Source organism: Branchiostoma belcheri, unplaced genomic scaffold (genome assembly GCF_001625305.1).
Source record: "Branchiostoma belcheri isolate BF01 breed outbred unplaced genomic scaffold, Haploidv18h27 scaffold249, whole genome shotgun sequence".
In the NCBI taxonomy this organism is placed as follows: domain Eukaryota; kingdom Metazoa; phylum Chordata; class Leptocardii; order Amphioxiformes; family Branchiostomatidae; genus Branchiostoma; species Branchiostoma belcheri.
Genome location: NW_017803853.1, coordinates 104,250 through 121,434, shown reverse-complemented (window position 1 = coordinate 121,434; position 17,185 = coordinate 104,250). Strand labels below are relative to the sequence as shown.

Genomic DNA, 17,185 nt, shown 5'->3' with positions numbered 1-17,185 from the left:
AGGAAAAGTCACCAAGTTTGGTCATTCTAGCCCTAGCCATTCAGACGCTATGTGACATCAAAGTTGGCGCGGGCACTTTTAGCCCCCCCCCCGGTCTAGATAGGGTTAAAGCGCACTTCATACTGTCTTTCATAAACAGTTAAGGACCGCTTTAAACCATCTTCGATCGCCAATAAGAAAAAAATCTAAGTATTGGTAAAAACTATTCTCGATCGACAATAGGGAAAAATCAAATAGTGGCTGTTCTATTGCCGGCTTGACCAAAGCCGGTCGACCTTGCATATTTTCTTACTGATTCACGCTAGTATATAGTACCGAGCCATTGTTAGACTAATCTACCTTAGAAATCTTCAAGCTTCATTATGTAAGATCATGATGATACAAAACGTAATTTTTTCGTCATTTCATCACAAAGAAAGTTAAATCAGCATTGTAAATAAAATGCGATTCAGGGGGAGGAGATGTCGAAATTTGCCGCGAATAAGACCAAATAAATCCCACTGAAAATATCCATCCGCCTATTTCAGACATAGCGAAATTGCACACAACGTTCCTTAGTAAGTCTTGTAGAAATAATAAAAGCAACTGTACAAACGAAATTCTAAAGTGTTTAGAAAAAAGTTGTGGCTTTTACTGTACGTTTCCTTTCTGAGAGTAAAACTATACTTAACACCAGGTCTAACGCGTTATAATAAGTGCATTGCCTTTCGACGTGGCGTAAGCAATACTAGTTTTCTGCATTCACCAATTTCACATTTCCCATAATGCATAGTAAAGATCACGGATATAGATGGAATATGACGTAAGAAGCAGATATACGTAATGCGACCGTGGCATTAGAAGAGTCTTCGGCAGAAGGTGGAACGATAGGTACATCATTTTCTCTAATTCAAACAAAAATGCAATTATGGCATGCGCTTTATACTGGATAAATAATTCAAAACAATATAGTTGACCAGTTTGTCGATAGAACTTGTTGGAAATATTACATCGAGGAGGAGAGCGTGGTCTTACGTCATATCCGTGATATTTATTAGGCATTATGGGAAGTGTGAAATTGGTGAATCGTTCCGACAAAATGGATCCCAGGAGTATGACGTCACCCAATCAGGGCGCGGCACCCCTGTTTTCTCCAAAGCTTAACTGATTTCCAAACGGACATGTTTCTGTGCAAGGCTGTTGAACATTTCTGAAACTGGGTTTGATCGACAGCTACATCCCCTTGCCAATAGCCAGAGAATGCCACAATCATTCCGGCATCTAAAATCTGTTTTGAGAAATAAATCAAATAAAGATATATATAATGATTATCTCATCCCGACATAGGGTTCGAAATACAGGGTACATGTGCACCTTAGTGCACCCAAATTTGGATCTGTGCACCCGCTCTTTTTCTGTGGGTGCACTGGTGCACCCAGATATTTTTGTAGATATTTTTGTATATACCAAATGTATGATAGTACAGGATATTCTTGGCATCTAAGTGTCAGAAAAATAATAAAATCTTTGCTGTAGTATACTTGTTTCCCATTTCAGATTCAAGCTCAGGAGGGGAGCAGTAAGACCTGTGATTAAGTTTTGTTTCATATGGTGCACCCAAATATTTTTGTGCGCCCAATTTATTAGGTTGTGTGCACCAGTGCACCTATTCCCCAAAATGAATTTCGATCCCTGGGATATTTTACTTTTCTAACATCGTCATCCACTGGAAGACACATACCTTTCAAACTATCCAGAAGAGCTTCAGTTGTTCTTTTGAGAGGAGTTCGTGCAAAAAGCCTCAGACACTGAGCAGCGGTTGTTGTCGTTCTTCTTGGGTGCGTCCTTCGGTAGCTGATCCGTAATGTCGTGTGACAAACAACGCAAGATTGTTCTTATGTACGATGTTAATTGTCTGAAAGTAGTTATTTGAATAATACTAATATTTATGATCACGACGTATATCACAATGTAGGTCTCATATCTTTCCATACTTACACTGCTACAAGAAATATGCAAATATCATGATATTTGTGGGACTCTTTTGCAACCTAGTTTTGACAGAAACTCAATGATAACATGATAACAATAAAACAAGTTTTCATGTAAGTTTTCATTCTCAGAGTAAAATCATACTTGACACCAGGTCTAAAAAGTTATATTCAGTGTAATGCTTAAATACAAATAGAGAATTAATTTTTTGGAATATGTGGTTGGTAACGTTACAGAGGTAACGCTATACTGAAGCTGTAACGTTACAAACCAAATGTTCAATGTTGAAAAAAAACACAAAAACTTCATTCTCTATTTGTTGTCAGATTCGACCCATAGTAATTTAATTCATGTTGAGCATAAAATGCCCCAACACCTCAAAACACACTGAAAAACAAGATGTTTAACGTCACCAGGATCATTCTGATGCCTCCCTGTCCTATGCAAATGAGGTTTAGGCCACAGTTTTCAAAATGCATCCTGGGGATAGGAAACTCGTGAATGGTTCAGACGGAATGGATCCCAGGAGTATGACGTCCCCAAATCAGGGCGCGGCACCCCTGTTTTCCCGAAAGCTAAACTGATTTCCAAACGGACATGTTTCTGTGCAAGACTGATGAACATTTTCTGAAAGCTGGGCTTGATCGACAGCTACATCCCATTGCCAATAGCTAGAAAATACCACAATCATTTCGGCATCTAAAATCAGTTTTGAGAAATAAATCAAATAACTTTTAAAGATATATATTAATGATTATCTCATCCCGACACAGGGTTCGAAATACCAGGTGCATGTGCATTTTAGTGCACCGAAATTTGGAGCTATGCACCCAGTCTTTTTCTGCGGATGCACTGATATTTTTGTAGATATTAAATGTATGATAGTGCAGGATATTCTTGGCATCTACGTGTCAGAAAAAATTATTATAACATCTTTGTTTTAGTACTTGTTTCCCATTTCAGATTCAAGCTCAGGAGGGGAGCAGTAAGACCTGTGGTTACGTTTTGTTTTATATGGTGCACCCAAAAAAAAATTCTATTAGGTTGGGTGCACCTATTCCCAAAAATGAATTTCAAGACCTGGGACATTTTACTTTTCTAACATCATCATCCAAAGGACGACACATACCTTTCAAGCTATTCAGAAGAGCTTTAGTTGTAGTATGTTCTTCTGATAGGAATTCGTGCAAAAAGCCTCAGACAGCAGCGGTTGTTGTCGTTCTTCTTGGGTGCGCCCTTCGGTAGCTGATCCGTAATGCCGTGTGACAAACAACCCAAGATTGTTCTTATCTGTATCTGTATCTGTATCTGTATAGCCGGTATAACCGCCTTTCGGCGTAACACACCAGCTTCGCAGGCACGCGGCGCGGCGGCAGCTGGCTATATTACACCGATCGACTTGTTACACCTAACCCTTGAACTTCTAGCTCTAGACATTGTTTAAAGCTATCTATTGACAGTGCCCCTACTGTACTTGGTGACAGTGAGTTCCACTCTGCGATAGTTCTAGGAAAGAATGAATTCTTGAACACCTCAATCCTTGGTTGATAACTCTGGTACTTGAATGCGTGGCTATTTCTTGTTCTCTTCTGAGCTGGTATTAGGTACTTAGTAGTTGGGACATCCACCAGTTTATTAGTCATTTTGTACATCATGCATAGTCTAGACATCTTTCTTCTGTCTTCAAGTGAGGTCCACTGTAGGTTTCTTTTCATTTCCGTGACACTAGCACCTCTTACATAGTTGTTCATACAGAATCTTGCAGCTTGATTCTGTACCCTTTCCAATTTGTCTTTGTCTTTCTTTGTATATGGATCCCATACTGTCGCAGCGTATTCTAGGTTCGGTCTTACAAGTGACGTGTATGCAAGTGATTTTACTCTCGTTGGACATGCCCACAGATTACGTTTAATCACTCCCAATGTCTGTTTCGCCTTAGTTGTGATATTATTAACATGTGCACCCCACTTCAGTCCGCTTGTCAGCGTGACGCCCAGATACGGATGGATTTTTGTGGTTGCTAAAGCCTGACCACAAAACTGGTAGCTAGTTGCATGTGGTGTTCGTTTGTTTGTTATGTGCATAATGTAGCATTTTTCGGGATTAAACTGCATGAGCCATTTGCTTTGCCATTCTTCCAGGGTGTTCAGGTCTTTTTGGAGAAGTTGTGAGTCGGTCTGTGTAGAAAGCTCTACATACAATAGACAGTCATCGGCAAATAACCTCACATTTGAGTCAAGCTGATCTGGTAGGTCATTTATATACAAGAGAAAGAGCAATGGCCCCAGGACGGTTCCTTGAGGGACCCCAGACGCTACTTTAACTGGAGCCGACGCCTTCCCTTCAACCACTACTGTTTGCTCCCTGTTGGTCAGGAAAGCCTTTAACCAATTCAGCGTAGGGCCTTGGATTCCATAATACTCCAGTTTTGAGATGAGCCTGCCATGGGGGACTTTATCAAAGGCTTTAGTGAAATCAAGTATTGCTAAATCTACCTGCCGTTTACTGTTTAGTGCGCCAGCTATGTCATGGACTGTTAGTATAAGCTGTGTTTCTGTGGATCGTTTGGCTCTGAATCCATGCTGGTAATCCGTTAATATACTGTAACTTTCTAGGTGCTTCATGATTTGGCTATGGATGATATGTTCAAGTAGTTTGCAGGATATGCAGGTCAGTGAAACAGGTCTGTAATTGCTGGGGACCGCTCTATCTCCTTTTTTAAAGATGGCGCATATATTTGCATCCCTCCAATCTTTAGGGATTTCAGCAGTGTTTAGCGAGTGTTGGAAAATATTGGTTAGAACAGGCGCGATTTCACTAGCTGTCAACTTGAGGAACCACGGTGGTATTTGGTCTGGTCCGGATGCTTTAGAGGGATTGAGACCTTGAAGCATTTTTTCGACACCATCAGTAGAAACTACTATATGTTCCATTGGAGGAGTACAGGGCTGACCTAGAGATGGCATATCTGTGGTGTCTTCCTCTGTGAAAACACTTTTGAACTGTGAACTGAGTACTTCTGCTTTTTTCCCGCTGTCACTGATGATGGTATTTCCCACCTTTAGGGGTGCTACCCAGACAAGGTCTTTCCTCAGTCCTTTTATGTACGACCAGAATGTTTTGGGTTTGTCAACTATAGCTTCTCCCAGTATGTCTGCCACGTATTTAGAGTGTGCTTGTCTTATGCTTTTCTGAACTCCCTTCTTAACTCTCTTATATTTGTTCCAGTCTTCCTCTTGGCCTGTTTTCTTAGCTTTGTTATAGAGCCGCTGCTTCTTACGACAGTGCCTCCTTAGGTTTCTGTTGAACCAAGGCAAGTTGTATCTGCTTGATGTTATCTTACTAGGGATGTGCTTGTTCATCGTGTCTTTCATTTTGTCTTTGAAGTCTGACCACTTCTGTGTAACTGATATATCCTGAGTTCTTTTGTGAAAGTTAGTTGCATAATCCGTTAGGTCTTTCTTAATGGCTGGTTCGTCGGCTTTTGTGCGGATGTACACTTTTCTCTTAGGTTTCCTGTTTTGTTTCAGTGCCAGGTTAACGTCCACTAGAACCATGTCGTGGTCACTTATCCCCGGGACTACTGTGGTCTTCTCAATTATGTTGGGGTTATTAACCAAGACCAGGTCCAAGAGATTACCATTTCTAGTTGGTTCCTGGACTGTTTGAAATAACCCGTGGTTATCCATTAGGTTTAGTAGTTTCTCTGCTTGGCCTGTGTAGGCCTGACTGTTGTCAGCTACAGTAGTATCCCATTTGATGCCAGGGGTGTTGAAATCGCCAAGAATGATCACATTAGTCAGAGTTTATTTTTGGTCCCATTTTACCTATAGACCTGTCAAGTTCATCCAGACTATTGCCCTGGTCTGATGGGGGTCTGTAGTATGTACCTATTATCAGTGGTTTCCTTCCTGCAAGTTGAGTTTGTGTCCACAGAACCTCGCAGTCTGTGTCAAGGTCTGGACCTATGGGTAACAATTAGATCATCTCTGTTGGCCTGAAATACACCACCTCCTTGGCCAGTTTGTCTGTCTTTCCGGTGTGCTATGTAGTTGCTGGGGAATATTTCACTACTTGCTATGTTTTGGTTGAGCCATGACTCTGTACCTGCTACTATATCTGGCTTGTAAGTGTCAACTACTGTCGCCAGTTCAGCTGTTTTGTTCCGCACACTCTGACAGTTTACTAGGAGAAGTTTACTTTTGGATCTCTTGTGACTATGACCCCTCGTTTGAGAATTACCCTGCTTTGATTTAAGTGGAGTGGATGTAGCCATTGGGATTTCGTCTGGTAAACTTGAGTCAGAACTCAGCGTGTCAAATGAGTTTACTGAATGGAATGTTTCATCAGTGATATCGAATATGGCCGATGCAAAGTTGGGTATACCACAGTCACAACATACCCACGAGTATGATCGGTGGGTTTCTAGTGCACTGTATACTTGAGAACATAGCCCAATGCAGTCACTGTGGTACCATCTATCGCATTCATCACAGCATATTGCATTATGGGTGTTACGTACTGCCTTGTTACAACTCCCACATGGAAACTTTGGTGGTCTAGGCCCTGGGTTGATCTCAATATCCCCGCTTAAGATCAGAATCATGATCAGTGAAAACTTTATGCCACTATTGTGCAATAGCATTTTCTTGCTACTGACGTGAGTTCCGTTAGCCCCGCTGTGCTTAATCATGAAAGCAAAAGTGGCCCAGTCAGATGTGCAATCGGTTCTGAAGTTGCATGTGACCTGTACTTTCTTTATCTCCTGTTTGTCTTTTGGCTGTGATCCTGGCTCAGCCCTGCTAAGTACTGTGCAAAGGGCTAGGAATATACAAGTGTAGTGGAGTTCCATTTTATTCCCATAACCGCGGGACCCAGTCACCGCTCCTGTTATTCCGGAATTCCTTAGCGGGACCCAGTCACCGCTCCTGTTATTCCTTAGCGGGACCCTCTGTCACCGCTCCTGTTATTCCTTAGCGGGACCCTCTGTCACCGCTCCTGTTATTCCGGAATTCCTTAGCGGGACCCTAGAGCTGTCACCGCTCCTGTTATTCCTTAGCGGGACCCTAGAGCTGTCACCGCTCCTGTTATTCCTTAGCGGGACCCTCTGTCACCGCTCCTGTTATTCCGGAATTCCTTAGCGGGACCCTAGAGCTGTCACCGCTCCTGTTATTATTTAGCGGGATTACCGTACAAGATTACTACAGATGTGCTTGCCTAATTTAATTAGCCCGGCTAGGTTCTGAATACATATGTAAATTTGTTTACCAAACGGCGGTCGGACGCGTCGCCGACATGCTCAAATCATACAAATGCCACAAAAATATACAGTACGTACCAAAGACTAACAACAAATATCAGTACCAACTACTGTATCTGTAATTATTGATCACCAAGTGTGTTTCACAAGTAATGTTAGGCCAAATATAATGAATTTCACATACAGATGCGGATCGCCCTCCCACGCTATACACTATTCATATGCAAATACGTCTATCAGTGTTGGCGCCCGAGACGCGACGCCAAATATATGTTCAAGTGAATCAAGTCCCTTACAAATTATACAAAGACCTTCCAAATATATCACTACGAAAATCTGTTGTCCAAGTTACTAGTGTAACGACACGTCGTTCTATGATTCCTAGATTTACAATATCTATACTAGTATACGGTTGTCCTCCCCACACAGATACGTTACTCGTACTCGTCGCCCTCCCCACTCGGTACGTGGCGGTTTACAAGACAGTAAAAATTGATTCAAAATCTAAAAATGCCACCATTTATCGGTTTTACAAGTCCACAATACGTTCAAGTATTACTTGTGGGCTAATCTAGAACAAAAATCCAAGCAAATTAGTACAATAAGACGTAAAAATGGGAAAATACTCGGGAGCTCTCGTGTTTGCCGCCGCTCACCTCCGCGCCTGCGCATGTACGGTGTTGATTGTCTGAAAGTAGTTATTTGAATAATACTAATATTTATGATCACGACGTATATCACAATGCAGGTCTCATATTTTTCCATACATACACTGCTACAAGAAATATGCAAATTTCATGAAATTTGTGGGCCTGTTTTTGCAACCTAGTTTTGACAGAAACTCCATGATAACAATAAAAAAAGTTTTCATGTATTACTAAGTTTTCTTTCTCAGAGTAAAATCATACTTGACACCAGGTCTAAAAAGTTTTATTCAGTGTAATGCTTAAATACAAATAGAGAATTAATTTTTTGGAATATGTGGTTTGTAACGTTACAGAGGTAACGCTATACAGAAGCTGTAACGTTACAAACCAAATGTTCCATGTTGAAAAGAACACAAAAAACTTCATTCTCTATTTTTTGTCAGATTCGACCTATAGTAATTTAATTCATGTTGAGCATAAAATGCCCCAACAGCTCAAAACACACTGAAAAACAAGCTGTTTAGCGTCAACAGGATCATTCCGATGCCTCCCTGTCCTATGCAAATGAGGTTTAGACCACAGTTCTCGCAATGCATCCTGGGGATGGGAAACTCGTGAATCGCTCCGACAGAATGGATCCCAGAAGTATGACGTCACCCGATCAGGGCGTGGCACGCCTGCTTTCCCCGGAGCTAAACTGATTTCCAAACGGACATGTTTCTGTGCAAGACTGATTAACATTTTCTGAAAGCTGGGCTTGATCGACAGCTACATCCCATTGCCAATAGCCAGAAAATGCCACAATCATTCCGGCATCTAAAATCTTTTTTTGTATGTTTTGAGAAATAAATCAAATAACTTTTAAAGATACATATAATGATTATCTCATCCCGACACAGGGTTCGAAATACCGGGTGCATGTGCATTTTAGTGCACCGAAATTTGGAGCTGTGCACCCAGTCTTTTTCTGCGGATGCACTGATATTTTTGTAGATATTAAATGTATGATAGTGCAGGATATTCTTGGCATCTAGGTGTCAGAAAAATAATAAAATCTTTGCTGTAGTATACTTGTTTCTCATTTCAGATTCAAGCTCAGGAGCGGAGCAGTAAGACCTGTGATTAAGTTTTGTTTTATATGGTGCACCCAATTTTTTTTGTTTGTTCCCAATTTATTAGGTTGGGTGCACCAGCGCACCTATTCCCAAAATTGAATTTCGATCCCTGGGATATTTTACTTTTCTAACACCATCATCCACTGGAAGACACATACCTTTCAAACTATTCAGAAGAGCTTCAGTTGTTCTTTTGAGAGAAATTTGTGCAAAAAGCCTCAGACACTGAGCAGCGGTTGTTGTCGTTCTTCTTGGGTGAGTCCTTCGGTTGCCGATCCGTAATGCCGTGTGACAAACAACCCAAGATTGTTCTTATGTACGGTGTTGATTGTCTGAAAGTAGTTATTTGAATAATACTAATATTTATGATCACGACGTAAAACACAATGCAGGTCTCAAAACACATTACATATTTTTCCATACATACACTGCTACATTACACTAGTAATACTGATCTTAGAATGTTTAGCTGTTGTATTATTGATGTGATTGAAGTGTTTATGATGTATTTTGTCGCTAATGATACAAATATATGTAGGATTTTATGTTATCTCTTTGCAATAACTGGGCGCAAATTGTAAATACTCGACATATTCCATGCACTTGATGTGATGCCAGTCGATATTCAATATAATCTGAATCTGAAGAAATATACAAATTTCATGAGATTTGTGAGTCTGTGTTCGCAACCTAGGTTTGACAGCAACTTAATGATAACAATAAAACAAACCAATAAACATGTTTGCAAAACCTTGTGCAATTTCTAAGTCAATTCTCCATTAACGCCCCCCCCCCCCGAATTTCCCGTAAAGTTGCCAGTATCGGACTCATATTTATGTTCGCCGAAGAAAAATAAATGGTTTTTGCTCAGTTTCCGGCTCTTCTTATATTTCTTCTTCCGTTCCAAACATATAAAAAACATCGATATTTTAATAACTAGGGCTTCAAATATTCTAAAACTCGGTAAGCTGATACATCGATACATGAAGAAGTGAACATTTGTCTTTTTGTCTGACACAAATGTAAACCAATATTTTAATGGGTAAAAATTGGTAAAAATAAAGATGCATTTAAAGCCCCAAATCGAACTGGATAAACCGCTTAAAATTTAGAAACACGTTCGAACTCGGAGGGGGTAGAAAAAATAGTTACGAAAGCTTTACCCACACAATCGAAAGGCCTTGAAAATGCAAAATGACTACACCAATACTCATTCATTGTCCTTAGTACCACATGTTGCCGCAGAGAAGGATTTCCAAATAAGGTGGTGTAAATAGCTACTTCAGACGAAGCCGCATGAGACTAATTAAGGAAACGTATACAAACATGTGACGAAATGTAACATGCTACTTTAGCCTCCAATATGCTGTCAACATGCTGGCAAGCTAGCTGAAAGGTATTTACAGTGTTCGCTTTTTTATTATTCTTGTTATGTTTTTTTAGTCATTTTATACAAAGGACAGTAAACAATAAACATGCTGCAATTTTTGCTAAGCACTACTCATTTTTTTTATTTCAACATGCAAAAAAATACAATACATAGTGGTGACGCACTCAAGCAAAATGCTTATATTCACGTCATCGCTAGAAATAAAATAAAACGTACATCACAAAACATGGGTCTCGTCCAGGTAACAAGAAAAAAGAGTTTAGCTATTAAGATATTATAAATTAATACAGAAGTATAAGTCAGTTGTTAAATCATTTAGTTTCAGAGAGATATAGCTGTGTAATAATGAGTATTTAAGAGTTGACTTTAGATAAAAGCAAAGGTGATCCATTAAGTAGCAGATACACAGTAGCACTATCGGATACGTTTTTTAATATCTAAGATGTTTTTAATTGTAAAAGTCTGTCGAGGAGGCGAAGTACTCATTCAATAATAAGAAGAGTATGCGAGGTTTTCAGAATTTCTATCAGTGGGATATACCCCTTCTGCAGTGACCCTGAGAGTAAAATTGAATATACTAAACAATCCTCAAATGCATTACTCTTTCCAGCACCAATTCATGCTTTTCAAAGAAAAAGAGATAATAATAGAAATAGAGACGTGTCAAGCAAGCTTGTCATAAAAACACTGTGATGAAGGTATTGATGGTAGAAACGTCCCGCCATCTTTACCAAGAAAAAAGTCTCGAAGTTTGTTTTAATTGTTTATTTAACCGACCTCCATTAGTTTGTACAGACTGAGTTTCCATACATACTAATCTTCCTGGAGTCGTTATACACATATACTACTACTACAACGTGATGAGGCTTAACTACATACTACTAACGTTACAACATTGCAAGGCTACATACTACTAACGTTACAACATGGCAAGGCTTAACTACATACTACTAACGTTACAACATTGCAAGGCTACATACCACTAACGTTACAACATGGCAAGGCTTAACTACATACTACTAACGTTACAACATTGCAAGGCTTAACTACATACTACTAACGTTACAACATTGCAAGGCTACATACTACTAACGTTACAACATGGCAAGGCTTAACTACATACTACTAACGTTACAACATTGCAAGGCTACATACTACTAACGTTACAACATGGCAAGGCTTAACTACATACTACTAACGTTACAACATTGCAAGGCTTAACTACATACTACTAACGTTACAACATTGCAAGGCTACATACTACTAACGTTACAACATGGCAAGGCTTAACTACATACTACTAACGTTACAACATTGCAAGGCTACATACTACTAACGTTACAACATGGCAAGGCTTAACTACATACTACTAACGTTACAACATTGCAAGGCTTAACTACATACTACTAACGTTACAACATTGCAAGGCTACATACTACTAACATTACGACATTGCAAGGCTCATAACTACATACTACATAAACACACACAACATGCAAGATGTACCGAGAGGTCAGAGGTCTTGTTATGAATTAAAAATTCATATTTACACTTTGTATAGGCGTTACTTCTACCACCAAGCTTGTAAGGGTTTGGAGTTTCTTAAAAGAGAGACAAAGAGAAGAAAGAAGAGAACAGGAAGCACGAAGGTAATTTTGAATTGAGTTCAGGTCAAAACATCGAGAATAATGAAGATATGTCTAGTAAACATTCCCCACTACCATTGCCCACAAGCAAGTATGAAAATGTGGATCCGGCTGGTAAAAGTATCATTGCTCTAAGTTCTGGGCTGCAACGCAACGCACTCAATGCTCCCCCGCTTCGCCATCTTGAGATGGGAGACAAAGAAAGGGACCAGGTCGGCAGAAGGAATGAAGAATCGGATAGAAAATACGAAGATGTGGATCCAGCTGGTAAAAGTATCTTCATGTTAAGTTCTGGGTTGCAACGTACTGCACCAGATGTCCCACCGCCTCGCCATCTTGACATGGAAGACAAAGAGAAAGACCAGGTCGGCAGAAGGAATGAAGAATCGGACAGAAAGTATGAAGATGTGGATCCGGCTGGTGAAAGTATCTTTATGTTAAGTTCTGGGCTGCAACGCACCGCACCCGATCAACCCCCACCTCGCCATCTTGACATGGAAGACAAAGAAAAGAATCATGTAGGCAGAAGGAATGAAGAATCGGACAGAAAGTACGAAGATGTGGATCCAGCCGGTGAAAGTATCTTCATATTAAGTTCTGGGCTGCAACGCGCTGCACCCGATGTTCCCTCACCTCACCATCTTGACACGGAAGACAAAGAGAAGGACCAGGTCGGCAGCAGGAATGAAGAATCAGACAGAAAGTACGAAGATGTGGATCCGGCCGGTGAAAGTATCTTCATGTTAAGTTCTGGGCTGCAACGTACCACACCCAATGTCCCACCGCCTCGCCATCTTGACATGGAAGACAAAGGAAAGGACCAGGTCGGCAGCAGGAATGAAGAATCGGACAGAAAGTACGAGGATGTGGATCCGGCTGGTGAAAGTATCTTCATGTTAAGTTCTGGGCTGCAACGCACCGCACCCGATGTCCCACCGCCTCGCCATTTTGACATGGAAGACAAAAAAAAAGGTCGGCAGAAGGAACGAAGAATCGGACAGAAAATACGAAGATGTGGATCGAGCCGGTGAAAGTATCTTCATGTTAAGTTCTGGGTTGCAACGCACTGCACCAGATGTCCCACCGCCTCGCCATCTTGACATGGAAGACAACGAAAAGGACCACGTAGGAAGAAGGAACGAAGAATCGGACAGAAAGTACGAAGATGTGGATCCGGCTGGTGAAAGTATCTTCATATCTGCACCCGATCAACCCCCACCTCGCCATCTTAAAAGGGAAGACAAAAGGAAGAAAAAAGTGGACGGAAGAAAAGACGAATCTGACAGAAAGTACGGATTAGTGGATCCGCATGATAAGAACAAACAAACGTGTAAAAAGTATGAAGACATGGATCCAGAGTCTGGCGGTGTCGATGTAATAATAAACTCTGGATTGAAACGTCCTGTGCCGGACCTTCCCCCTCCTCGCAACCCTGACCCTGGAGACCACATGGCTGGGTATACGCCAAAGTAACCCACGCAACTTCTACGGTAACGTAAGGAAATAAGCTGTAACAGATATAGGATAGATTTGTGAAGTATTGGCGTTTTATTGTAAAAAGACATCCAAATTATTTTTACATGCAAACAATTGGGAAGCCACAAAAACATTATCATCATCATTTTTTTCGTAACAGATTGATGTAAAACGGCAAGTCGACAGAACAATCAATATATTGCATGCAACAAATTGCATACAACAATTTACACAACAAATGTCACCTAATGTCTAAAATACACAAATTCATTAGACACATTGCAGTCATTAACGTTTGTGGCATGGAAGCTACTGTATCAAACGCTTAGATTTTGAACATGCTTTGTTATAAAAAAACTAGAGGGAAGTATGAGTCCTGCTGTGTATCACATTAATAACGCTGAAAGGAGAAGTGTTTATAGTGTGACATTTTATAATGATGTTGTCTTCGTGCCAAAGTGTTTTATAAAGCTTTTGCGTCAGGTACTTTCAGATACTGTTACCTGTCCTGTTTTCTGTGATCATGAACTCCAATGTTATTCTTTCAATTTATCGGCGATCTTACCGACTTTTTCCATTACATCCACATGTCTTGTTTCTTTAAGGGCATTCATTAGCCATTGTATTGTAGCGAGCTTTCCTTGCTGTTTTTTCCATAGATGCTGTATGGTTCTCATGCAGGCCGTGCAGTCCCCACGTTCCTTCTTGTCGATTGAGTTAATGTCGGTTGATGTGAACTGAAGGCGTCGGGCAATCTCTTCCCAATCATCCCGTGCGTTCTCTACGACTACGTCGAAAGCTTCGTTTAGCGCTGGCGAGGGGGCAAATGGTTTTGAGTTGAAAATGGGCGAAAATCTCTAATCAAACAAACATAAAGCGTCCCTTGTTTGGAGACTCCATCTAGCTCTTTTTCCTAATCAAACTCAATACTAGAAAATAGCTAGTCATAGTAAAAAGTTGAACTTTATTCCAACACAAAAACACAAAGTAATCATTATCAAAAATGGAGGTAAAATACTGAATTCCGTCTGTTCTCACATCTCCTATTGCAGCTACTTTACCGTATTCCGAACAGTAAAGAGAAAACGTGGTTTTACTATCATAATAAAAGACTTGCAGTATAGATACACATATTTCATTTCACTTCCTTTGTCAGGCGTATTACATGTACAGCAGCAATGCATATCATTTTGGTTGATACGAACTTCATATGTTCTTCTTACCTTCTTCATGAAGGGTCGCTCTATCCTTTGTTGGCTCAGATGAAAACTTCTCTTCTTTGGTTTTCTGGACAACAGAATATTTCACAAGTTCAATACTAGAAAAATAGCTTGTCATATTTCATCGTCTATAACTGCACATGTTCAAATGATTGTTAACAAGGTGATTATTATCAAGAATAAAGGTAAAATAATGCCGTCTGATCTGACCAGATCAATCGAAATGTGATGCAAAGAGTAATTCAATGAACAAGGAAATCAAAAGGCATTGGACTACCTTAGAACTACTGAAAAATATCTTTATCAGAGCTGCAACAAAATCCACATTTACCATCTTTTTCGCGAGTCGCTCTGATCTCCTGGTCATGGACTGCTGTGAGGTAGATGGCTCATCTTCCTGTGATAAATAAAAAAAAAGTAGACAATAAGAATTAAAAAAATACATATTTCTGTATTATAAAAGTGCTTTGCATTTTAATAACAGTGAATATCCGGTTTATCTAATGTATTCGCAATATCATGAAAGTTCATCTGTGTTGGTAGTAATCATTATAGTAAAACGTTAAACTATATTCCAATATGTTGAAAACTTATGATAGCTATTATGATAAGAACTTAATCAACACACAACGTTTTAGATTATTTTAGCTGCAATATACAAACATAAAAGGGTATAAAGCAAGGCTAAAAGAGATCTTGCCTATAATAATACCTTTGAAATGACAAAGGCAGATAAAATAATGTCTCTCCTAACCCTAAAGAGGTTTCGTTTCACAGGGCTTTGACTGTACGCGTCTGGGTTGTAGATGTTGCTTTTAAAGTCCTTTCGACCGGACGCTGGCGTTGTTGGAGATATTACATTTGCAGGCTGTATAAAAATAATGCATAATGAATACATAAATTATGGATAAGGTATGCATTTTGATATAGTTGACTGCGGGGTCGAAGTTAAAGGGACATTATGTAGCATTTTTTGCACCAAAAGTTGAAATATATGAACTTCGTGTGATTGTAATCTACTTCTTCTTTTCTACATACTTATGGTTATGAATAGAGTATGGTTGGCGTTAAAACATTCCATACGAATTGAGAATGAATAAGGGGATTGATCGTATCTCAAAACAATTTCAAGGGTGAAGCTGCCAAATATTTTAACATATATTATTGTTCGAATTCTCTAATGTATATTTAAAAAAAACAGACAAGCTACCATGGAAAGAATGGTCCCTGCTTGGTGTAGGTCGGCCCAACACGGCCTCAAGCATCTGCAGAAAATAGATTCGAATATAAGTACATTCACCGACTAGGTCATTTTTTTATTCCAACATATAATCACAAGACGTGGTAACGGCACACTCAAGTTTTTTAAACTTATATTTATGCCGCCACCAACATACAGGAGAATACAGTACTCATTTTCACCTGAGTGAAGTGAGGAAAGTCGCATTTCCCAAGGGCACAAGATTGGTGGCATGGCAGGGTTCGAACTCGGGTCTTCTTGGTTCCGATTCGAACACTCTACCGTTGCGCCACACGACCCCACGATAAACATAACAATAGGTCAAATTTATGAGATTACTGCGAATTCCATGACGATAAGGCTTGAGAGATGTTTTTCTATTCTTACTCCAGGATCTCGTCCCGACAGGAAGTCTCCGTACTCTTGCAGTAGACCCTTATTTTCCGCTCCAGCATGTTTTTGGGGAGTACACGTGGCTCCTGTTGATTGAAAAAAAGAGTGCCCATGAATATTTTAAGTCGAATACACTGAAAGCTAGCTGAACACGCCTATATGGTCGCTAGACTATAGGCGTGCCAAATACCACCTTGTTGGTAAAATGACGTCTTAAATGATCATTGTATCCTTTTATGTTTCTTGTATATTTGGTAATATATCTTATATTATTATAATCATTTGTACAAAGGAACTAAATGTAGCTTTAGAAAAACTTGCCATCTAAGGATATTAAATCCAATCCATCCTCCTCATCACGCAAATGAAGTCATGTTTCAACGTAATGAAAAATTATGCAAGATAAAACAACTTAAATGTGGCGATAGGTCTGATAACGCAGTGTAAAGATCGAATTACCAAAATACCTGTTCCTCTCTTAGGAAGAATGGCACGTTTGGCTCAGTCTTGGTGAAGAAGTGAACATTTCGCAGGGGCTCCTCTCTATTCACGCCATAGTCGAAGCGAACGGTCTAAGTACGTGTAAAATGCGATAAACATCTGAGAAAGTCTTTCGTCTTCAATGTAAACTGAATTTATATGTATATATACATTAGTTACGTAACATATGGTGAAAAATGAATGAATAGCGAACCTCAATGTAAGCCATTTCTGCAGGGGAGTCTAAATCTGTAAGGGCCCTCCATGTTCTTTGCAAAATCTCCTCCTGTAAGGTATGAAGTTGAGTAGATAGATTATCATCTGAATAGTATCTTTACAATTCGGTT

At 39.8% G+C, this 17,185-nt stretch overlaps 1 protein-coding gene across 1 annotated transcript; it reads right to left on the bottom strand.

Moving 5' to 3' along the window:
- Positions 1-14,853: 14,853 nt before the first annotated feature.
- On the bottom strand, positions 14,854-17,118 carry LOC109471331. The gene is made up of 7 exons (XM_019770619.1): positions 17,053-17,118; positions 16,826-16,930; positions 16,353-16,444; positions 15,936-15,990; positions 15,480-15,593; positions 15,057-15,122; positions 14,854-14,859 (listed from the first exon to the last, which is right to left on the bottom strand). Exons 1-7 carry the CDS (start codon positions 17,065-17,067, stop codon positions 14,854-14,856), a joined length of 453 nt encoding a protein of 150 aa, XP_019626178.1. The 5' UTR covers positions 17,068-17,118.
- Between the last annotated feature and the right edge of the window lie 67 nt (positions 17,119-17,185).